The following is a 25,129-nucleotide window of genomic DNA, read 5'->3' on the forward strand; positions in this document are numbered from 1 at the left end:
GAGGAGGATTAAGGTACAGTACAACTGCTGCAAGTACACCCAGATCAAATTTGTTTGTAGGTACAACCACTTTGATAAGCAGCCAAGCAGAATACCATGTCTTAGTCACGAAGGATTGGCTTTTGCAACATCAGACATTGCTGGGCTAAAAATGCCACAAGGCATTTAATGACATGGTGATGATGGAAGCGATTGGCAAGTTCTCTTCAGTTCTGCTGTGCCTCTTTTTCTTATAGGGTCAGAGAAAAAGGCCTTCTTTGGTTTATACATTAAAAATAAAAAAAACTCATGCCACTTGCTTTCGTCAAAAGCCTGACAAAAAAGGATGTGGTAGTTTATAACTTAACTTACTGCAGACTTATGAAACTAATTCACCGTCTTATAGGAGAAGAACAGATACCTTTCAGGGAAAAAGATGTTTCAAAAGATTCTGATGCATCAAAGGAAAAACATATACATCACTACTAGTTATTTTAAGTCATACTCCCTTCTCTTTGCTCCCCTATTTCTTGGGTGGAGGACAGCTGCTTCCTTTTTTTACCAGAAAGCCCAAAACATCTTTGAGATTAGTCTCCCAGGCAAATTCCTATGGCATGACTCAGTGGGTGTGGTTAAGTTTTCAACAGGTTTCAGCCAGCATTACTCTTTACTTACATAGACATTGCTTAAGATATGTCCAAAAAAGAGGAAGTGAAGACATATCAAGAGGAAAGTCAATTTTAGCATAGAACACACAACCTGATTATGTGTTCCCATGTAAGTAAGAGCATGGTATACAGGACAGCCAAAACAGGGACCAGCTGTGCCAGGACTGGGACCAATCTTCCTACCCAACAGTAAACTCAGTCTGCTGCAGACACCCAACTTCTGATTACCTTGCAGAATGCAAGATGGATGCCTGGGAGACAAAAGTGCTTTCCTGAAACACAGTTTAAGTGAATCTAATGACTATAAATATATACACAAAGAGATATACAGAGACATGATGGTCCTTTCCTCCAATTTTCATTAGTATAAACCTTACATTTTACAGAGCAGAAGTGGCTGCTAAAGCCTGGATGCCTCTGCAATATCTGAATCCACAAACAACTCCATGTATGTTCATCCCAAGGAGGAAACATTATTATTAGACTGGCAATTAGAGTAGCTGAGGCAGACAAATAATCAAGATCCAACCTTGCTCTGTCATAGCAATCTTTTCCCTTTACCCTCAAGCTGTATTTTTGTCAGTAAGACTGCTCTTTAATTACAAGAGAAATAGACTACATAACCAATATTCCTCCTCTGTCTCCTCAAATTTTCCAGCTCTAGTCTTGCTCAAGTGTAAATCACCTTTCAAAGACTTGTTAGTTACAGTTACTTTTCTAAGCTGTAGTCAGACTTCCTTAACAAGACAACTACTTATTTTTTTCATCTTTTAAAATATTACTCTAGCTAGAGGAAATATAACCATTCATAGGTGTGAAAAAACCCTCCACAAAGCTCTCAAGTGAATTTAAATAGGAAGGGAAAAATAAAAAATACATATTTTTAGAAATCAGCAACAAAGCCAAAACAATTAGGCTTCTACTACAAAAGTAGATTTCAGTTTCTAACATACAAGAAAATAACCTCATGAAAGGAAATTAAGGCATTATGGAGAAAAAAAAATCCCACCTCTTAGTGCGGTATCTGTACTGGAATGAAAGTGATTTATTTATATTACACACAGAGATTTTTATTAAAGAGGCTGGTAATGGAACATTTTATTTGAATGCATCAAAGCTGATAAAAGATTAGTTACAGAAATTGTGTATAATGTTGTGTAAGTCACATGGATGGGTTATTTAAAAAAAGATTTGATAATTAGAGGAACGCATCTCTTATTTTAGTTACATTGTAAAGTGCCTCGTGTAGTCGTATTCTATCGTTGGAATGACCGCCTGTACAAATTTCAAGAAAATAAGAAGGTACCTGAGTGTCTTATTAAGGAAAATGTACAATAGCTAGAAATCCAGCAAAACAAAGCAGAAGTCACATTGACGGTCTGCTCAGCAGTATTTCTAATTAATAGGAAAATAACACCTAGCTACTTTAGAGTTAAGAGCTACTCCCAGTTAAGACTGGGAGATTAATATTGAAGAATTCTGGTAATGCTTGACCAAAAATAGACCTTCCTGGTTTAAGTAAATGCAGGGAACCAAGAGTTATTTTCAATGTATCTTGCCGACACCACATAAACATTACCAACTCCATTTACATTCTTTATATTTGTTATTAACAAATACCAAGGTGAATTGTACCCAGCAAAGCTAATCCCTTCCTGTAGTTGCAGGGAAAGCAGGTTCCTCTCCTCAGTGTTTCAGGGGCTCAGAAAAAGAAATCAGTTCTTATTCTGAGACATCCTTTGAAAGAGCTCCTGCCTACTCACAAGGGAAAGTACAGAGATGAACTTAGCCAAGCTGAACAGTCTGCATTTGCAGAGAAGACTTCCCTTGTATGTATCCCTTTCAAATGTATGTTGGGCCTGAATTTGCAGTCTGGAGTATACTGAATAATTACAATCTAAAGTCTCTGTCCATGTGGGAAAGAGGCAGACAGGGAACTGAAAATTGAAGAGAAATCACTACTTTCAAGTGACTATTAAGTTACATTGGTACCGGATGTAAGCAAACCCAACTGTTTTGATGTAACAGTATCTTAGACCATTTCTTTACAAACAAGATGAAAATGAGTAAAGAAATGTTAAAAATGCCCCAATTTGTTAAGTTATTTAGAAAAAAAAAAAAAAAAAGAAAAACAAGAAAAAAAGCTACTTTCAACTACTGAGGATTGAACAACCATGACAGACAAGTTATTTTCTAGTTCAGTTCCAGTTGCTTGTTGTACAAATTGAGCAAGTCTCAACTCACACAGTAAATGAGAATCTTACCAATTCAAGACCTTTAGCTGCTCAGTAATTCCTGCTTATTTGCCCTACAGCAGCAAAGAAAACTATTTTGAAAGGACACAATTGCCTTTATCATAGAGATTGCTCCAGTCAGAAAGCATACTATTGATTACTACAAAGCTTAACATCACTCAGCTTTCTGAAAGAAAATTTTAATTGTGAGGCATTTGATATTGATGTGCAGAGTGGTTTAAGTGATTTTCATTGCTTTTTGTCAGCAATGTTATTTTCCCAAGATATTACTCATATGCAGAATACAGAATAGTGGGAACTCTAAATCTTTCAGAAATTAATTTCAGATTAAAATCTAATACAAAAGATGCTCTGCTAAGCAGTGATTACACTCTGGATGGAGTCTGTGAACCTCCAGTCTCACCCTCCTACATTGGCATCCCCATTTCATGCTCACAGCTACCTCCTTAACACCCTTACAAACAAGGGCTCAATCCTGTCCCTTCAAACCTACATGCCTTCCCCACTGCTCCTGCTGTACACCACCTCATGTTTCCCCAAAAACTTCCCAGAACTCCAGCAAGTTATAACTCAAAAATAACCCAAGCAGTTATTCACTGCTTTCACACATTATTGTATTTCAGCTTATGAACTTTAAGGTAACAGACCTTACACTGCAAGAAGCGTCCAAGAAGCTGCACAATAATGAAAAAGGATACATGTGAACTCCAAGTTCTCCTCCACCTTCTGCAACAGTCTCAATTATTTTCTTCATGACTTCTGCATGCCTGAAAAACACATCAGAAACAAAACATTTTAAGGAAGAGGCAACTCACTCTTCATCAGGACAAATAGATCATCAGGACAAATAGGTTTTGTGCAAATTAAATAATTTTGTACCATTAGGTTCAGAAGCAGCAAGATGAAATTTTCAGTTTACTGAGAAACTGTAATTGAAAATTAACCTTAAGTGATGAATGTAACATTATTTATCAGCTCCTTTACATTCCCACAGAAAGTAAAAAATGTAGTATGCTACAATGTAGACTCAATGTAATGTGTCAAATGTATGCTCAATGTAGAGTGCCATGAGAGTGAATGCATACTGCTTGACACTAGTATAACTTTTAATTGCTAAATGCCAATAAAGCCCCCAGGTAAGTCTCTAGAAGGTAATATTGACCAGCAGTCAGCCACCAGAAGTTCCCAGATGTCACCTGAAGATGATGTCTAGAAATTGCTGTATCATTTTTAGCTGCCTCTGCTGAACTCAGACTTGTAAAGCTTGAAGAGGTTTAAAACACTAAAACAATTAATAATTTCCTAGGAAAGGCAGATTAAATCAACCCTGCATAAATTCAGAACTATTGCTTTAGGACTGGTTTAGGGTATGGAAACTTTCTCTGGTGGTAACTTGCGTTCTATAACAAATCAACAGTTTCTAAGCTACTTTCTTCTTTCTTGTAACTCTGTTATTGCGCAAAGCACTACAGGAAAGGAAGAACACTTCTCAGCTCACTGAGTTTTTACATTCTCATCAGTGACATCCCAGACCTACTGTGAATGAACCACATGATATTTATGCACAAAGCTAGTCCTGGGAATGCCACACAAAATTACAAAATAGCCAGGGCTGGAAGAGACTGGTCATTATCTAGTCTAAAACCCTCTTGTTCAATGAGCAGTCAACTAGAACAGATCACTCCGTCTTGAGTGCTATAATTTGTCTGCTATAGATTGGAATATCCTTAATGATAAAGACTTCAAATCTTTTAATCACCAGTTACAATTTGGAAGTAATGTTCTTGTGTTCAAGGCAGTTCTTCTATCCCATAAACTAAGTGGTGAAGAACATATCAAATGAAGAGGGGAGAACTACTGTATATTAAATTATGTTTTATTTATGTACCTTCAGCACAAACTCCCAGGTTGTACAATTATTTTTACTTTTATCTATACTTCAACCTTGTTTTAAATAGAAGATTCTGCAGGTAATCTTCACCAGTGACATAATACAGGGCTATGAGGATCCATCTACACAGCACTGCAGGTTAGTGAGCAGCAGCACTTTAAAATATCCATTCTAAAATGACCAAAGTGCCAACTGAGAAGAAGGATGAGTGGGAAGCAGAGTTTGCATAACTTTCTGACCATGCCTTGATACCAATATGTCAATCTAAATAGCTGACCAGCAACTGGCATTTAGTAATTACCTCCAAAGTAAATCATGCTGCCAGTGGCTTCAAACTAGGAAGGAAGTTGTTGCAAAGTTACCAAGACACACTGTAAACAGGAACATGCAAGTCTGGGGAAATATTAAAGGTCAGCATTTGTCATTTACTGTGGGTCTTTGCAAGTCAATTAACCCTCAGAGCTGATTCCAATTCTGGATCCTCACGATGCCCTGCGGAACACATGCCATTTCAGGTGCCAAGGCCAGCTGCTTCTCTGTAGGAAGCTAATCTCTGTCAAAACTTAAGTTTTGACCTTATGCGTAACTGTGGACTATTTTTTTACTGGCACAGAATACAGGTCACCATGCAGCCATTAGAAATCTTTAACAGTATACTGGCTCAACTTCATACATCTTAATGACATTTGCTCTTTTCTGTTTTCTAAGAACTACTCAGGTACCTCAAATTCTATAATGGCCACAGAGTAATGGTCATTCTCGCTGTCATACAGTTACTCATGGAAAGATTTGTAGGTGCTTTATAAACTTTGTAAAGTTTGTTTCCTGTTTTCAGCCTCCTTCTGTAAGAAAACTTGGAGGAATGAACATAAAATATATAAATACACTACAAAGGTAAGAAATAATTTTGAAGAAATCTAAGCTACAATATCTTACTATCTAGGTACTTTAGAAGCAAAAAGTGTTCAGATGCCTATCACTATTCTGAAATGGAGAAAAAAAAGTCATTGGAATCGGTGCAAGTAATTATGATTTAATTGTAAATGTGTTTAGTAGTTAGTATGTTTGATAATCACTTCAGAGCACACAGAAGAAGCTGAGAATCATGACTAAAACAGTTTACAGCAATGAATGAGGAAGTTGACTGTGTTCCTCCCAGTACCATAAAAATGCTGACAAGAACTACAACTTACAGAAGAGCTGTAAGATGAACAATTTTCACTAACTACTCAAAATAGAAGCAATCTCAAGCAGCTGACAGCGGCATCTGACTGCTGTTTCTTTACTTTCTCTGATGCCTGACATGAGGATACTCACGTTGCAATAAAAATGTTTGGAATCATACAAATATCTTACATTACACAATTTCTGTAACATGATGGGAAGCAACAGCAACAGATACAACTTACACACTCGTAGTTCCTAGCTGAATTAAAAACAAAGGAACAGTTTGGCTATTGGTTTTTATCCAGAAGCCCAGACCTTAGCTGTTAGTCTTACCAATTTGAAAAAATAGAATAGCTCACTTGGAAAGTAAGAAAATATTCTTAAAACCTCCATTTTATGTATGCTGTTAGCCTCTTTCTTCACAGTCTTCAAACTACCTTTTATACTCTTTCCAGTGTTAAGCAGTTGCAGATCCATGACATCACTTTTTGAGAAGGGCTACAGTTTCCTCCATTTTTAAGACTAGCAACAGACCTGTTTCACTCCACTGTCAATCATCTCTTTCATGCTTAAAGCTGAAACAAGTCTCATGATGTAAACCATCCCTTCAAGCGAAAGTGTAGATTACATAACAAAGGAACTGGCACTTCACTGGCTTCAGAAGAAGTGAAAATATGACCACAAGGCTCTCACCTGTGAAGAGACTCAACCCAAATTCACAGACTAGCAGTGCACTGCTAACACCCCTGCAGCATCATAACTAAAACTAAGCACATAAAATTGCAGCCACAGCCCAATATAAACCCCACAGTTCTACTGAGTCTGTGAGGGCTGTCATGCTGACATATCTCTGCATCTTTGTTTGTTCTAAGAGTGCCCTCCAAATATACATCAACAGGAGCTTCTTCCCAAATAATTTACTAGCAAGGCTTCCAGCAAACACAAAGGAATTTAAATTTTGGCTTCAGGATTTTTGTCCTCCTTTTCTCCTATTAATCATCTTCCCAGTCAGTCTGTTAAAAACGCCTTCATTTTTTCTGCTTGACACTCCTTCAAAAACACTAGTTGCACAAAAAAGCTACACCTGTTTTTTATCCAAAATCTTCCGGACAGCAAACAATAAGACAGTCAAAGTCACTAACAGGTTGAGATTAAGACTGGTATGTTCATACAAGGTACAAGAACATCTTACTGGATCAAACCAAAGATCTACCTGGTTCTGCTTCCTATCTTATAGTACATGCTCAATAATGAAGCTGGAACAAGCATCTCATAAATGCTCTGTCCAAAGCACTACTAATTTCCAGCAGTATGCTGGAAATTACCCAGGGACTTTCTTATTCTGAACCCTTCTAGTAACTACACTTGACAAATTTTTATTTCATTAGCATACTATTGCTTAAATAAGTACTTCGTTTAGGCGGTGTGTGCAGAAATTACTCCTTTCTGGCTTTGAACATGAAAGCAGAGTAGCATTCAATGCCACCAGTTTCACTATTGGAAGAAAACTTAAATCCTGTTACTTCACCTCCTGTGTCATTCATAGTTAAAGTCACCGATATCACAATTTCCTGCTCAGCTTTTTTCAAATATTAAGGGACACACATTATTCAATCTTTTCATATGGGAAAGAGCTTTATAAATTTAGTTATCCCACACAAATCTCCTTATCTTTTCCAGTTTTAATCTTCTTTCACCTCACAGACTACAGAACAGATGAACAGAGCTGTACTCCAGTATTCAACATGTGGTGGTCCCACAGATTAACAGAAGCCTTATGTTGTGTTACGTTCTATTCGTTATTATTTGCTTTGCAGTTCTTCCAGTTCTGCTTCTCATATTACTCGAGCACCCAGACTGACATTTTCATGTTAGAACAGACTTAAACCTGATGATTTAAAGACCAAGAATAAACTTTACAACTCCAAAATTTTCTATTAGACCACTAGATGGGAAAAGTTACTTCCCAGCACAACAGCTTCTCTGCTCGATACTGTCCATATGTAAGTCTGACTGCTTGGCAAAAGCAAACACTTTTGAAAAACAATGGCTAATGAACTGTGAATTGCAAGAAACATGATATACAGATTTATAAAGCACATGAATATATATCCTCTTAAGACCAAAATTAGCCATAAAGTACTTGTTGCAAAGTTCTCTTGCTCTCTTCTCTAAAGGCTGATGCACAAATAAATGCTAAACCAGATGCAAGAATGCTCCGAGTCTGTGAAAATGACCACAAGCTTGTCAACAAGAAGTTGATTATTTGATACTTAGCTAGTGACACGGATATCCAAAATGTTTAAATCAAAGGAAATTAAACTTAAACTAGTAATCTAAACTCTAAATTTTTTTTTAGACATATGCAATCATACAGAGAGTATCTTTTCCTAAAAGGTAAAAGCCTAGCTTGTACCTCCAGGAACTTCATACTGTCAAGAGGAATTACACTTTTTCAAATTCTGGCTCTGTATCACTAAGACACCTAAAAGGATGTTAGGGCCTACATCTAAGACAAAAATGCACCTTTCAAAGATCTAGAAAAAAATATCTGTGCAGCAAGTCAAACTAAAGGCTTCCTGTGACTTGGGTGAGAAACATGGAAAATGGAACATTAAATACCCAAAAAAATCAACTGTGTTTTGCAGCTGTGTTAAAAAAATATTTTGGTGTGACAATCACAGGATCTGTATTTATCAGAGCAAAATTTAAAGGGGAGCAGGAGACAGTTAACATAAAATAAGAAACTGCTATTTAATGTTCACATAGCTTTTTCTGCTGCCAAAAGTATACACTGTACTTCTGCCCTCCCCAAAAAGTAGACAAAAGGATAAAACTTTATTTCATGGAATTCTTGTAGTCTGCCACCTCCTGGAGTACATAGGGAAGATAAGTTTAAAAAGCAGGCTGATCAAAGAAGACAGTGCTACCTGCAGAACACACTTGCTGCAGTGAGCCCTGAAATGAACTCAGAGAATTGCTGATCCCTTCCTTTCATACTGCCTCAGAAGCAGCCAAATGTAGAAATATGTCCAGAAAACCTGAAAAAAATCCTTAACAAAAGCAGTGAAGTGCCTTGTATCTGCAGCCTGTATTAGATCAGAAACAAAGACTTACCTGCATGGATGAACTGAACACATGGGAGGTGGAGGAAGATGAGGATGGTTTTCAATGGTCACTGTTTTCTTGACATGGTCTTGACTAATATCTTCATACATGTGCTCTACTGTTAAAGGCTGCCGCTCCTAGAGAGGAACAAGGAACCCGAGAACAGAAGCGTTACTAATAAAGAATCTTGCTCCTTTCTAACATCAGTAATTGATGATGACCCAAAAATTACAGGCATCTAAAATAAAAAGGTTGTGAAGGTACAATGAAAGAACTGGGTGTGTTAAAATCCATATGGTATAAAAACGGTACTGCACAGATTTTCCTTTGAGTGATAAAGCCAATGTATTTGACAACCAACTAGGTTCCCACCTCAGTATTTGAGGAGTGGGCCCTACTCAACTTTAACTCAAGAAACCTAGTGATTAAAAGGAAAAACTATTTATATATTCCCTTCCTTCTGAAGGTGATGGAAAAACATACCTGCTTACTTGACTGAGTTTACTGAGGTAATTACCAGTTCTACAGTGCTAACAAAAACACCAGTGGCTTCCTTAAAAATGTGCTCAGTTATGTACAGTTTTCAGTGAAACTGTTCCAACTTGTTGAAAGTACAATAAAAGTCCTGCCTACAAGCCTATATTGCTTAACAGTTTTCTCACCATTTTTCCCTTTAAATTTTGATTGTGAATAAACAACAAAATAGTCTATTTGATACAGTGAGTCTAATTTCACAGAAGTAGGAAAAAAACCCCAACACGGATATACCTCATCATATCCAAATAACCAGAGCCTTGGAGTCTGGTAGTATTTGTCATAAGTGATGTAGAGGTCATAGGTTCTAGTCTGTAGAATAGCATCTTCCCCTCCAACATCAACTTTAGTTTTGTTAGCTTCTACAATGTGTCGTGTGTCAAGCGTTGCCTGGTTCAAGGTAAAAATGACAAGATTAGAATAATCTTGCTTGGGTTCCCTCCTTTCTCATCCTACCTGTCATGTAAAACTTTTAATGTTCTTAAGTGGGCACAAAACCCCCCAATTTATGGTTTGTTTTTATTTCTAAATTTGGAGCATCAGTTTCTCCCCCAACAAGTATTTTTTGGTTTTATTTTTGGTGACTTTTTTTACTTTTCAAAAAAGGTCTGATTTCTTACGGAAGCAGGCAGCTATGTTGTTACACCCCTTACACCCCATACCTTCTTTCACAAATAACAGACAATTCCAATGAAATTCAGAAGGCAAAGGTCTCAGTTTGTGCAGGTTCATGAAGACCTTGGCATAATACCACAAACAATGAGGCCTTCTGTTTTCTCTCATAAAAGTCTGATGGATTGGTGTAATCTACTGAACCTACAGGCCACTCATCCTCCCTGTGTAAGCCCCAAGAACCACCACTGATTTTTTGACTTCTCATGAATACAGTGCTGTGTGTGCAAGCAGAGCAAAAAGGATTAGCAAAACCAAGGAAAATTTCTGTGGGAAAAATCTTTGAGGACCCAAAGGTTCAAGTTAGTGCAGTAGATTGGCAGGAGACAAATCCCTAGGAATCCAAGCTCAGTAACCGTACTATTCATAAGCTTCTTATTTCAGCCATTTATCATTTTTACTTTGCTTGTGCTTATATTCTAACAGGCAAGATAGAGAACTGTTCACTCACATCATCTGTCTCCAATAGCCCACTTTCTTCATACTCTGAAAAGAAGACCCACAAAATTCTGTGTTCAGCTTGCAGCCAGTCATTATATTTGTTATTCATACACAACTACTTTAAAAAAAAATCTACACATACCTAAAGAAGTTTTATTTAGGTAGCCTTCCCAATCCCCAAACCAGACTATCCCTTTTTAAACACAAATTTGACCAAGACTACAGTAAGTAGGTGAAGAGCTGTACTTCAGTGATTTTATATAGGCAGATTAAGTGTAGGTACTAAGCTGGAAGGAAGTTGCGCTAAATCCCTAATTTATACTTTCTTACATCTGTTCTGCTACACAATTTTCTAGTCACTAACATTCAGTCAGGTTTTTGGCACATAAGTTAGAGTAAACATGCACCAGTAAAACCATACAAAAGACACTAAAGAGCACAGGCCTGCTGAAATTTTTCAACATAAATTCCTTGCAAAGAATGAGTGGTGTTTTAGAGTGTACTGCTTTAGTTAAAGACCTGAAATAAAATATGTCCCACCCAATTTAAGGAAATACCTTCCATGTCTGCAGCTTCTCCTTCATCTTCCTCATCATCATCTTCACAAGATGCTGAACACTCTGGTATTTTTATATTATCCTTTAGAAGTTAAATTGAAAATACTGCTTTAATAACTGTTGCATCTATGTAGTCTAACAGCTAAAAAACTGAAGGTGTTAGGTTCAGTGAGCAAGAAAGATGATTTCTGAAATATTAAGAATGACTGAACTCAAATATTTGCTTAATAACTCATCCTTGTTTCAAAGTCCTAGTATGACATTAAAAAAGTTTCCCTTTGACTTTGCATTCTGGAATGATTTAATTCCTAAATAAAGAAAAGCATCCATGGTGTTAAACAATCAAAAGATCCAGCTATCTCAAATGAAAGGCAGTGACTAAACAGCTAAGATTAAACACGTAGGTTAACATGTTTTTAAGTTCTAACCCACAGCCAAGCATGCAGCAGTTATCACAAAATATCTCAAGGAAGGGACCCATAAGCACAATTGAGTCCAACCCTCTCCTCTTTGAGGGACTACATAAAACTTTATCATATGACTGAAAGTGTCACCCAGTTTCACAGACTATGAGCCCTGTCCAGTTCCTTAATTATTTTAAAACAAGAGAGTCACAAAAGGTATCACATTTTGATATAATTCTGCAATGCAAGAATTACAGTCCAACAGAAAAAAACACAGCACAAGCCCACAGGTAACTTTTGGGCCTTGCATTGTCGGAATCTGTGGTATTGATGATTTTGAGATTGTAGAAAGTCTCTGTCTTTCTGCCCCATTGCCAAAGAAGAAGCCATAATTCATCTGTGCTGTTTTCAAGGTTGTTTATTCTTGCTTATCTCTAACATGTTCTGCTGCCCTGCCGCAGGTCTGTCCTGCAGGGCAGCGTGTGGGGCTCTGCCCCTCAGTGGGATGTTACAAACATTATATACCAGAAACTACCTGTGCTATATTTACAATAATGTGCCAATATCTGTCACCTACGTTGAACAGTGTGTCCCCAGCCTAAACCAATAGAAAAATGCCAACACTACAGTGAAACATGGAGGGCATGAAGAAGGAGAAAAAGGACAAGACACACCCAATTTACTCCATCTTGTCCCCTCTGAACCCCTAATCTAGAAACCTAAAATTTTACTTTTGCACCCGTGCCACACTTAATTATTACTCTTATCAAACACTCAGAGCTTGTAATTCATCCTGTAAGATTGAAAACTTTTCCATGGACAGAGATCAGAGACAGTGTCTCTGGGGGCTCTGTACAGGGGGGTTTCTGACCCCCTGCCAGGGTCCCAGGCAATCCAGGGCAGACAGAGGGAAGCCCTGGATTCCCACATTGCATAGCATAGAATCCAATGGACAACTCCAATGAAATTCAGAAAGTAAAGGTCTCAGTTTACAGAGATTTCATAAAGATTTTAGGAGAATACTCCAAATACCTACTACAGTTAGTAACTCTTCTAATTATGAGTATTAGGTGGCTGATTTTTCATTTTAAAAACCCAAACCACCAAAACCAATAAAAAACTAAGTTACAAAGAGCATTGTGAAACAGAACATTGGCAGGAAAGAGTTGTCCTCCAAGCAACTCCAAGCAATTGTGGACCTGCAAGCAAGCAAGTTTTTCTACATACAATGGAACTAAAATCCAATGCAAAACATGCAACAGCAGTTATGATCCACAGTAACATTCTGCAAACATTGTGTTCTGCAGAAAAAGTGATCAACTTCAGTTATTCCTTAAGTATTTCTTCCACCCTCATGTTATTGACTTATAAAAAACCAGCATTTTTACTACATTGAGCAAAGTCATTTGGAATACCTGCACTTCACAGTTCATCAAATCTATAGCATTTTGAGCCGTTTATAATTATGCAGTAGCATGGGGCAGCCCATTTTTCCCCCCCGAATTTTTAGAATCCAAGGCTTCTTGGATGCTCATAGCATACAGACAGAACTCCCCATACAAACTCATCTTTAAAAGCATTTTGTGTCTGTGACTTTCTTCTTGTTTCTTAAACACATTTGTGAATACATTTGTATTTCAAGTACTTCCTGAGGACTTAAGTTTCAGGTTTGTTTCCTGCTAAAGTGACTTTTTTGGAAACATACAGAAACTGAGGACTTCATAACATATATATACATTTAAAGAGGTAAAGTTCTTCTAAACTGAAGGGCATAAACATGTCAAACTGGACCAATATGCTGAAAGTCTGCTTGCTGTAGCTGAAGATCACAAAGAAATACTTTATATTTCCACATAAATATTTATTTACATTGGATTTACAAACACTAATGTCTTGGAACACAAATGTGTGGCATCAGTGTAAAAATAATTTAATTTTCAGTTTGTAGAAGCCTGGTAGAGGAGCACACTGGCTAAAGACATTTCAAAAAGAAAAATGTTTCAGTAAACAAAGCAATAAGGAGATGCACATGCTTCGACTAATATCACAGGGTCTGAGAGTCAATGGACATCTGCAAAATAATTGGTGATGAAGTATAATTTAATCTTTTACAGGGAGTACTAGATTGCCACTGGTAGAACTACCATTACCTTCAGGTCTGCAATAAAGCAACAAAAAAATTTAGAAACAAGTACCTTACTGTCTAGTGTGATCTCCTTAACTGCTTCTGTTGCGCCCACTATACCTGTAAATTGAACAAGAAGTTTGTGTTAAAAAAGGTTGGTTCTTGGTTAGAGAATGGCATAGAAAGAGTTTGCAAGGATTTCAAAAGCAGTTTCTCATCTTTCCAAATCACATCTCAACAACCTTGATATGTGAGAGGCTGTTCATTTGGTATTGGTAACATGCTTACTGCTGGACATCCCTAAGCAAACCACACCAGTAACACAGAGCACCACAGCACAGATGTGCCACGCCGATGGAACTCTGAGAATTTGGAGTTCTATTTTAAGATATTTTTGCATAAAAGTGAGATCAGGACAGGCACTCGCATCACAACAATGAAATGCATCTTAATGAAAAGGCAGGCATTTTTGAGTATTTCTGAGCTTCCTGAAAGCAATGACAAAGCAAAATGTATCAGAGCACTCAATGCTTTTAGCTGAGGGGAAGTGGGGGTATATAACCACACCAAATCATGGAAGTGTCCAATCCTGAGATCCTTCCCATTAGCCTTCTAGTCTTACTGCAGTTCTCACACAGTACCTTTTAGAATATGTGCCAAGATTTTGCTTTGACAGAGTACATTTATCTGATTAACTATTCAGCTGTGGAAACAGATTTTATCTCATTTGACAGCATTTAGAGACTTGGCGAGGTTTAGCCAGGGTGTTACAGCTGTGCTGTACTGTATGGTGCCCAAAAAAGGAAAAACCTGGCAGAGGAGACTATTCACAGCAGGGATGGGTACTGCACACTCAATTCAAGGATATGACAAAGCTGTTCCAGATTATTTCTTTGGGGTGGGGGCATTCAATTATGAACTATGATGCCTTTAAGAATTGCCAATGTATGTCTACAGGAAAAAAAAAGGCATAATTGCCAACACTTTTTCTCCCTATCCTGGCAAACTATTTAGAGAACATTCTCCACATTACAGCAAAAAAATTTACACCAAAGAAAGTAAAAACTTAGAGGAGTACTTTTGGAAATGGTGGAGAATACATCATTGAAGAACAGAATTGTATTAACACATGATAGAACATCATGAAACAGACTAAAACTAATATAATTGCCACTGAGAAAAAAACAGAAGTGTTTATAAGACACTGCGCTACAAAAGCCAGTGAGATAGATTCATATAAGCAGTATTTAGACTTATTTATAAACACATGCTCATTTAAGGGCTTATTGTAAAATAGTATCATCTCTCACTCTTATCTCTGTACTTAACATCTTTCTTTTGAGTACAGCATCCACAATTTAAACTAACATCATCTTCACAGGATTTCCTTACTAAGGAATGATTCACTACACAGCTCATATTTTAAAACAACTTCCTAGAATTTTAATAAGAGAATACTGAAGTAATTGCCATCATCTCTGAAAAAGAGCCTATTTCAAGCATATACAGCCAAACAGTTAAACATCACATACCAATCAGGTGGGTAGCTGATAATGTAACTTGTTTCCTCCAGACTACATATTGGTATACAGACATGTATTTTAAAAGATTTTACTTTCTAAGAGTGGAAACTGAAAATCAGATTGCCAAATGCAAAGCCTGCAGCAAGATCTTGAATACCTGCATTGTGAAAAGTGTCTACCCATCCCCCATCACCATCATCTTCTTCTATAATTGCCTCCTGCTCGTCTGAGTACTCCATCTGCTTACACCTTTTATAGCATGGCACTACAAAAAATGGCAAAACAAAAAGAATGCAGTCAGTCATTCTTATACAAAACCAGACAGGAGCATGATATTGTCCTACAAGGCCTTCTAAAATATGACAATCTTTCATATACCTCATATTTAAGGAATTCTGAGGCTGCATTTCAAATGCAAAAGTATGAATTTCCAAAAATATATTGTTATGCTGTATCAGTTATTTTACTTCATGTAAAATACAACAATTGCTGTAGCCTTAGAAGTTCATCTTTCTGTTAAGTATTAGAGCAGTTTCATCCAATCTCTTAAGGATTAAAAAATAATTAATTTCTCATTTGCTAACAACTGGAGAAAACCTTTAAGTTTTCTTCACACTGGTAAACAACTAAGGGCAATTTTCCTGGATTTTCATCAGTTTTCCAAATTCATTTAGACTTTAGAATTCTGCATCAGCTATTTATGTAATATGTTAGGTATGTTTAATCATAATTTAACATCTAGAGGTTTAGAAGGTCAAAATTCACGTAATATTAAGAATAACTTCTGTCATATGCATTACAGCACCATTCAAATAGATATTTAGAAAATGTTTTCAGAAAAAATTCAAAGAAAGACTGAATATCTGATAAGGCAAAGCAGGTATTTTCCAATAGTGTAAACAAGCACTATGTAGAAAATGCTCCTTCCTTTTCTATTAATGTAGAGAAAAACAAAACTGCTGCATGAAGTGCAGCATTCAAAAACTGTTCTTTAACCTTCAGAAAGGGATGAAAGTGGTGTGAAAGTCAAAGTGAAGACATCCAAAGACTTCTAAAATGAGGTCTGTAGGATGGCTCCCAGTCTCAACTACAGCCCACAACTTTTACTCAGGTGGGAGGCCAATGTGACACCAGCAGTAGGAAACACATTATTTTGGAATGTCATCAAGAGGATCAGAGCAACGAGGAACCTCAGTAGAGGCAGGAAAAGAAACAAAGCAGATCATCTGGCTATCAAACCATGAGGTCCATGTCAGGAAAATGTCCAACACTACTGTAGTAATTTTCACATGACAGTGCACTGCAAGACTCCAAAAGCCAGCGAGGAAAAGCCAAGCACATAATACAACCCTCTGCGGGCAAAAATCTCCTCAGGCTTTCTTAGTGCTAATGCTTCATCTAATACCTTTGACACATTGTGATACAAGATCTTTTGGACTTCCCCATAGTTGTGCCAAAATGTTACCCTTCTTATCCATTAAAAAGGTAGTCACCACATGTATTATATAAACACAACTGTGAAGCTGAAAAAAATAAATTCAAGATCGTATTTATATGATTCTAATTGACAAGGGCATTGACATTAACTACAGACTTGAATTAGAAGTATATCAGTGTGACTATGAAAAACATTTTGAGAACTCTTCAATAGCTTGGGTTTCCAAAGGAGCGAGGAAAATAAACATATCTTCATTTTAGATACTGAACATCACTTGAAGCAAAGACAGACAAAGAGGTTAATAATGTTTAAACTTCATTTATACTTCATCAAGGCAAGCTTTATGTCTCACATAAAGCTCTACTATAAAGTGGTCTAAGAAAAATAATTTTGGAGTGCAGGAAGAACTTCTTTAATCTTGCAAAGCCAGAGCATCTGAAGTGTGCGGTATTTGTTTCCCCTATCAATCCAGACAATTGGTAGAGCTGACAGCACAGTCAACTATACTATCAATTCTAAGAATACTTATATTTAAATTTCAGCCTTACCGTTTTTAGTTACCAGAAACTGTTTGTCTGTTGGCAGATAAGCTTTGACTTTTAGCTCTTCTCCTGAAGCCCTGTAAGATGAAGTGCACCATTTGAGAATTTGATGACCTGCAAACAAAAGAACCCTTCTATTTTCACATTGTGTCAGGAACTTCTTATACAATCTTCTTGACATATTCTCAGAATTGGTTTGCTATGACTTTACTCTTCCCTACATACATTTGGTATGGTGTTAGAAAGCTTGGCCAACCCTAACTGTTCTGAGATCAAAACCATTTTATGCCTCAAAAACTTTCACCTTGAGATGGCCAAGCAAAGATGGTTTGACAGAATAATCTATTCTACATAAAATTTTCTAGGATCAGCAACAGCAAAGTAGCAAATGTCTGAAGAAAGCAACTTCAGAAAAGAAACAGACCTCTATAAATAAAAGAAAAAAATCTGTCCATAGTCACTAGTGCTTAAGTACTCTTAATTTCACATTACTCTAGCATTTGCCTTCACCTTCAGTGGCTTTTGGTTTGAAATAAGAGTTACATTCTGAACAGCCCATTACAAAATGCTGCCAGACTCATCATCATGCTTTCTCTGAAGGAGGCGGCAAAGTGTCAGAGAAACAATGATTTCAACACAGTAATTTTTCCAGCAATTTGTGGCTCAGTACAGAGCCAAGACCCTGATGATATCAAGTGCACAGACAATACAGATGAGTTTCACAAAGCAAGACACCAGTAAAACATAAGGAAGCACCTTATTTGAGCCCTTACTGTACAGGAAACAGAAGGGATTTCTAAGGGTAATCACTGCACAAAGTGAACTGCTGTGGGCTAACTTGAATACATTTATTAACAAATGCTTGTCAAAATACACCATTTACAACTATTGCCTAGCAATTCCAGCTGCACATAGCCTTTGCTTTTTCAATCACCAAGACAAACCTGGGGAGACATGCTGCTACTGCAGCTAAGCACTAAAAGCATTCACAGTATATAACAGATTATTTCCCCTAAAACCTTAGAAAAACAAACTAAAAATCCCAAAGCAAATCCTCATCTCAACTACTGCTATACAGCAATTAGTATAAAAAAACTCTGCCTGACTTAAATATAGAGCTATTATAGAAGTTTTACTAGTAAAATACACTTACTGCTCTGACAACTGTATGGCTAAATACAATGGAAGTACACCAAAGCACAGGCAGGAATGATGGCTTTCTACAATTCTTTCAATTTTACTTACCATTGCCAAGTAGGACAGTGGTGAACTAAGTGATCTCCAGCTGCAACAAACTGTTAAGGCAGGAAAAAAAATTACTGTTAAATATGGCTGAAGGAAACAATCTCCAAATTTTCTCAGCATTAGTATTTCAGTTCCACATTCCTTTGATCAATTAACTGTACAATTAACAAATGGTTCAATCAACTTGATGCTTTATTTTAACCCCATATCTCAACTAACCACGAAAATGCAAAGATTAAATCAACTTCACCCAAAATGTTTACTAAGCACTATGGCAAATTCAGTGTTTCAAGCTACTACCTGCCAGTCTAGTAAGAACCTAAAAAGTATCTGGACTTAGTAAGACTGTTTACTTTGCAATAAAGAAATTATTTTTATTTGCCACTATTCAAACTTCTACAAAGATAACAAAGAGCTTAATGTAAAAAAAATCTTTAATTCTCTTTCGTTGTTCTAAACAATTTTGCAGTAAGAAAAGCGAGACCATCAATCCACTAAACCAGTGAGAGAACTGCAACAAAGAAATAAACAGCATAGATTTTATATAATGACCATCACTATAATAGCTGATCACTGATGTAAACTAAAAATGGATTACCACTTACTTAGTATACTAAAAGTCTCATAGGTAACTTTGTTCTCAATAGTTTTTAAAAATATTCACTCTTGTTCTTAATATCAAAGACGAAGCCTTTTATAAAATTGAATAACTATTTCAAAGTGATACTATCATGTTAAACTAGCCAGCAATGTCATACTAGACTTGTGTACAAACTCAAAATTCACACAGCAAAGTCTAAACCTCTGGGCTTGCCTTTGTACACATAAATTGAGGAAGGCAAGCCTGCACTCAAGTGATTTTTGTTGGGCTTTGCAGCAGTCCCTTTGGAACATGAGGTGCACAGCTATTGCTACAGGTGTTCTCTTGTCTTGAAGTGCCAGTTTATAACAGCACCATCCCCAGCTGCCCAGGAGCTGCTGCAGTGTGACATAACAGGCTTGCAGCAGGTCACAGCCATTTCCTCACTGTGTCCTCCAAAGGGAGGTGGATCAGTGCAGCAGGAAACACCACAGTACGCACTGCACACGGATTAACAGGCTTCATCTCGGCTAAAGTACTTCCCTTTCATCTATTTTCAACAGAAACCTCTAGCACAACTGAATCCTTTAAAAAGAAAAACCAGCAAATTCTTCCAATACACAGGGAAATTTGAAAACTCATTATCTCTTACGTAGTAAACATAAACAAAACTCCAGAATTATTTTAAATTCTCTGTTCAAGGAATTGGAACTCTGTGACAGCAATGTTGAGATATATTACTAAAGATTAAAAAGCAGTGTATTTGTGGGCTTAACAGACACAAAGCCTTAAGACAGCATTTGAAATTTTGTCTACATTTTTTCACCTTAGGCAGCAAAATTATCTTGCTGGTTTCACTTTCTATTTCTCAAGCACTGATGCTTCATCATATCTGAATCAGTACTGGGAAGTGGAAGGAGATCAATTTTAGGACATCTTATTTCTAGTCCTGAAGAGAATGATTTTAACAATTTTCCTGTATTTACATAATTAAAACAGGTGTCATCTTTTGGAGGTATTAACTAGTAAGAACTCATGACAGGCAAGAATTTTTTGAAGATAAATCAAGTACACAGATAAGTGAAAAAAGGGAGTAGGCATTGAGTTTGATTAGTGAGTCATCTTTAGTCTTAATTTATTCATCCTCAGAGGCAAGCCAGAGGAACCCCGCAAAAATCTATACACCAGTTAGTGTCTCAGATTAAAATACAGCTTAAATTACCCAAGAAATCCAAACTCATTCAAAAGCAACATCCTAGTGTCATTATTCTTCTTTAGCAACCATTCTTACATAAAGACTGTCAAAGGGACAATCAGCAGGTCCTTGCTCCAGCTTCATCTAAATTTACCAAAAATTTAATCTTGCTGTATAATTGGTTCTCTCGACTACTGTTTTGAAGGATCCACTTTATTCATCCCAGCAGCATCTAACTTGACACAGAGAACACAGACTAGTCATATTCCCAGTGGTGTTTAAAGGCTGCAAACTGTTTAATGTAATACAGCATGGTTCTTGCTATGTTCTAGAGAAGGTGCCTTTTCTTACGATGACGCTGTTGAGGCAGGACAGGAATGAACAGACTCTGCTCAGAAGGCTGCTGAGAGTAAAACTCCGATTTATTCAAAATACACAGCTTTTCTTACAGAGCTCCATGCAGACCAATTCCATTGATCCTGAAGTGAAAAGAACCACACCATTGGTGCAGAGTGCTTGACGCACAGTGACAGAACTTAACTATAAACAATATGAACAAATGGAGATACACCTCTTATTTACATTATTTTCCAACAGATTCCCAGGCTTTTGCCTGGTTAGAAACTCTCCATTTCTCTCTTTGACTGAATCTGAGACCCACACAATACTATTGCAAATTCTTTTCCCATAAATCACAAAGGGATTAAATATTGGTAGAACATTTGTCTAGACCTTCTCTGTTATTCTAGTTTATATACAATAAAGATCATGTATTATTGTTCAGCATATATGAATATTTATATACACACATACATACAGTTATCAGAACAGAACATCATGTTGCTAAACCTATTTTTCTGTGTGGTACTTGTGTGTCAGAGAGACAGAATGAATGCTTGCTTGCCAGGGCAACACAGCAGAAAAATACAGGCACCAATATTAGGAAAAATACTTCTGTCCACATTATCTACCTGCATCAGTTGTCATTTGTTTCATTTTTTTTTTCTATCCCATCTTTATAATTTTTTATTGTTTCATTTTTCTTTCATTCTACCTAACAGTCTTAACACTGTTTTATTAGAACTCTGTAAAGACCAAGTATTTGCAGCTCAGTAGTACTTCAATATGAGAAAAAGCGTAACGGGGAAATTAAAATAGCTCAACACAATCAGTGTTCTTACTGTTCCAGGAAAAATCCAGTTGCTCTTTGCACTGGAGTTCTTAAAAAAATACAACTGCTTGGCAGCAATCCAAAATACAACCAGCCTAATGCAGACTGTAGAGAAGAAGAGGGAAAAATAATAATCATTGGATACACAGTGTGGACAAATATATGTAATGATCTTCACAGAGTCTTGGAAGGAACCAAAACAGAGGTAAGCAAAGATTGTTCTAAAGATAAAAGCTCCCCTTCAAGCTCCTTAGAGGAAAGATTTTAAAAACAAATAGATTTCTGCTTCAGTCCTGAACTTCCATGACAAATGGAGCTGTTGACCCAGCTTCTTTACAATCTTTTCACAGCATAATAGAGGAAAGAAACATGCCACATTCAGATGCCTAATGCCATCTCAGGAAAAATTATGTTGATCTACTTCAATCTGTAGAGTAAAAAAGGTCACATAGAAATTTCACTTTGTGGAAATTGTTTCAAGAAGTAATAATTGGCAAAGACATGATCTGTTTAACATGGTCGATTTGATTAGAAAATGCCTCATTACTTTCAAAATAAATTTAGGTTTCTAAACACTTACTTCTTCAGGTGTAATTACTCCAGTTTCTTTAAACTTGGACTCCTGCAAGAGAAAAGTTTAGAAATTTTGAGAACTGCTGACAAAGCAACACACTTCACTTTACTGCACAAACATACATTTTCTCTACTTTCATTCTGCAATTAGTTCTGTCCAGAGAGCCAAGAATCAGCCTGGAGGCAACCTCTGCCCCGACTGGCAGGCAACTTACATTAGAAAATAAGGAAGTAAGGCTCCTCAAAATTACTTGCTGCAAAATATGAGGTATTATGAAAAATGATGACCTATACAAAATATTTTTGTTTTGCTACTGCCAATTATAGCAATAACGAAGAAAAGATGACTGCCACTCAGTATTACTTTTGCCAGTAAGAAACAGAAAATCAGTTGGAATCAGTGATTCTAACTGTCAAGGACTCCAGACTTCTAGGCATTGAATAACACTGCAGTGCATCAATATGAGGTTTTGCAGTTAAGAAAAGTCATGAATGAAAGGCCAAACCAACTGTTCTATGAGTTAGAAAAAGTTAAATACAAAGACTTATTAAAAGACTCTCTCTTAATGCCCATTTCTGTGCCTTCATCATATGCCCCACGGAAACGGCTTCAGTTTTTGCACGTTGCCATGAGGAGTCCTGTGGGTGAAAGAATAGATGGCAAGCAGACACCAGACTTACTCCGCATGGAAAAATTAAGTACTTTGGCATTAAAGGCAACATTTATGAAGCTTAAAGAGAACATGTCTTGTATCATACTCAAATCTAGACTAAGAGTATTATGTTTTGACTTCTGGTTGTCTGTGTCTTCAGGAAAGCCTCAAGTACCAAGTTATCCTACTGTTCCGCAGCATTAGAGTATTCAAAACCAGCTTTTGAAAGAGAATACAATTTTGACCATGGCACAGCTGACTTCTTGCCCTAAGAAACCTTTTTTTTTTTCTCTCTTATTAAGACTAAAAGTATCAACTGAGCATGTCTTGCTTCCAGCCACAACTTCACCATATTCAACCAGCCAGAAAACACTGAACAAATGCAGACCCAGCTAAACTTGGTTATTTGCATTCTCTCCCCAGTGTGTGCTACACCTGTGCTACAGACAATGAAAGGAGCACACCTGTCTCATATGTACTGATTACTGCCTTTCTGCCTCAGTTCTAAGGAAGATACACTTAAGAATAAGATAAAGATAAGGAAAACAGCAGCTGTGCAAACATTGTAACATCATATGCTAGGTGACTGAAATAAAAGTAATTCCAATTGCTGTAAAATTCAGTAATCCTCAATAACACATTGTGCAACACCACAGTGGAGACAGCTTACTGGTTCCCTTCAAAATGAACCATAAGCAGTAGGGAACATGCACAAATGTGTGTCTCTGGAATTACAGAAAGAAAACATGTAAAATATCCATCCTCTGTTCCTTGAGGGTAAACAGTTCATTTTTCCATGTGTGTCTCTGGAATTACAGAAAGAAAACATGTAAAATATCCATCCTCTGTTCCTTGAGGGTAAACAGTTCATTTTTCCATCTAAGTAAATTCTTCAATTGTGAGAGACACAGGTCTAGTTTCTTTCAAAAGTTACCAAGTTGGAGTATTTATTTCTCCCTTGTAAAGGGAATATATACACATAATATCAACATCTTCTATTTCTGGAAGGTTCTACTCCTGCCCCCTCCAAATAATCCATCCGGACACATGGATCTGTCCACTATTACACCGGCTGTGCAACAACACCTGTACTACTGAACAACTCACTTCACCTTCCCATGGCAGAACTTCACTGCAACCCATACATTTCACATTGGTGGACAACTCTAGGAAGGTCCACTATCCAGACAAGAGCATTTCACATCCCACAGAGGGACAAGTTCAATTAATAATTGACTGTCCCTGCTATCTGCCCAGAGATGTAAGCTGCAGGGTGAAAAGCACATAAAAGGTCAAACCACAAATCCATAGGCAGAGAGACTGTTGTCATAAACAATTGGTTTTTTTTCAAAAGCATGCAGAAGTATCAATATCACTAGTGAAAAAACTGTTGCCAAGTTAAGCACTCATATACAAAGTTGAGTGTTGTATAAAAAATTGTTTGTAAATAAGAGTCAGAGAATGGGATGTAGTCTAACAACTGGAGAAAACCATAATTTATTTCTACCTAAATATGCAGTAACAGGAACTATAACAGATGTGCTGCCTACTTTTATAATGACCCAATGGCTCATTTCTGCTCTTCACAGCTACTCTGGTGCACAGACTTGTACTAATACTGTAATTCTGACACAGGAATAAGCTGTGCTATGTAAAATCTGCTCACACAACGAAGGTGTGGCTAATTTTGTCGTTTTGGTTTGGGTTTTTTAATGTCAGCTGAAAAAGTTGCCGTTTACCCAAAATAACCATTGCAACGCAGTTCTAGAGACCAGGCTCAAGCCTGTCTGTACGCTCGGATTCCAATTCCTGGACACACAACCACGTAAAACTTTCGTGACTTTAACAGAAAACGGTAACACATTTAAATAATTCCCTGAGAAGCAGGAGCAGCAACACCAGTTCTTAGAGAGGTCCGCCCCTCCCAGCTGGATGCTCCCTTCTGCGCGGGATGTGAGCGCCAGCCGGGGCTCCCCCATCCCCTCCGGCCCGCTGCGGGATGAGGGCCGACGGCAGCGCCGGCACGCCCAGCGCCGCAGCCACGCAGCGGCTCGGGCCCGGCCGCCAAGGGCACGGACAGCCGCTCCCGGGACTCCGGCAGGGCAGCGCGCCCGCAGGCGGGGACGGCCATGGGTGTCCCTCCTCCCCATCCCGGCTCCCGCGCAGGACCGGCACCTTGAGCACGGGCGTGAGGTACTCGGCCACCTCCAGGGCCTTCCCCTTCACCGTGTTGATGACGTTCTGCATCGCGGCGGTCGGTCGGTCGGTCGGTCGGACAGACGGACAGCAGCGGCCACTACCCCTCCCGCCCTCGGCACGGCGCTCCCACAGCCACCGCCCACCTGACCCACCCCTCACGTTCCCCCGCTCCCCGTCGCACGCGCGTGACGACGCAGAGTGCGCGCGCG

The 25,129-nt window shown here is 37.8% G+C and overlaps 1 protein-coding gene across 1 annotated transcript; it reads right to left on the minus strand.

Moving 5' to 3' along the window:
- Positions 1–1,672: 1,672 nt before the first annotated feature.
- ATG3 (autophagy related 3) lies at positions 1,673–25,128 on the minus strand. The gene is made up of 12 exons (XM_030265502.4): positions 24,897–25,128; positions 22,076–22,117; positions 18,550–18,599; positions 17,311–17,381; positions 15,482–15,589; positions 13,872–13,921; positions 11,273–11,354; positions 10,726–10,760; positions 9,837–9,992; positions 9,078–9,205; positions 3,601–3,669; positions 1,673–1,953 (listed from the first exon to the last, which is right to left on the minus strand). The coding sequence occupies exons 1-12, from the start codon at positions 24,966–24,968 to the stop codon at positions 1,872–1,874; spliced, it is 945 nt and encodes a 314-aa protein (XP_030121362.1). The 5' UTR covers positions 24,969–25,128; the 3' UTR covers positions 1,673–1,871.
- Between the last annotated feature and the right edge of the window lies 1 nt (position 25,129).

This window comes from Taeniopygia guttata, chromosome 1 (genome assembly GCF_048771995.1).
Source record: "Taeniopygia guttata chromosome 1, bTaeGut7.mat, whole genome shotgun sequence".
Taxonomy (NCBI): domain Eukaryota; kingdom Metazoa; phylum Chordata; class Aves; order Passeriformes; family Estrildidae; genus Taeniopygia; species Taeniopygia guttata.

Bases quoted from the DNA above. Each gene is read 5' to 3' on its own strand.
- ATG3 (XM_030265502.4), bottom strand. From the start codon at position 24,968: ATGCAGAACGTCATCAACACGGTGAAGGGGAAGGCCCTGGAGGTGGCC. The intron at 13,922-15,481 runs GTATTCAAGATC...TTCAATTTACAG, and splicing joins AGACACTTTTCACAATGCAG to GTATAGTGGGCGCAACAGAA. The intron at 9,993-10,725 runs GTGAGTGAACAG...ACCTTGAACCAG, and splicing joins GGCTATTGGAGACAGATGAT to GCAACGCTTGACACACGACA.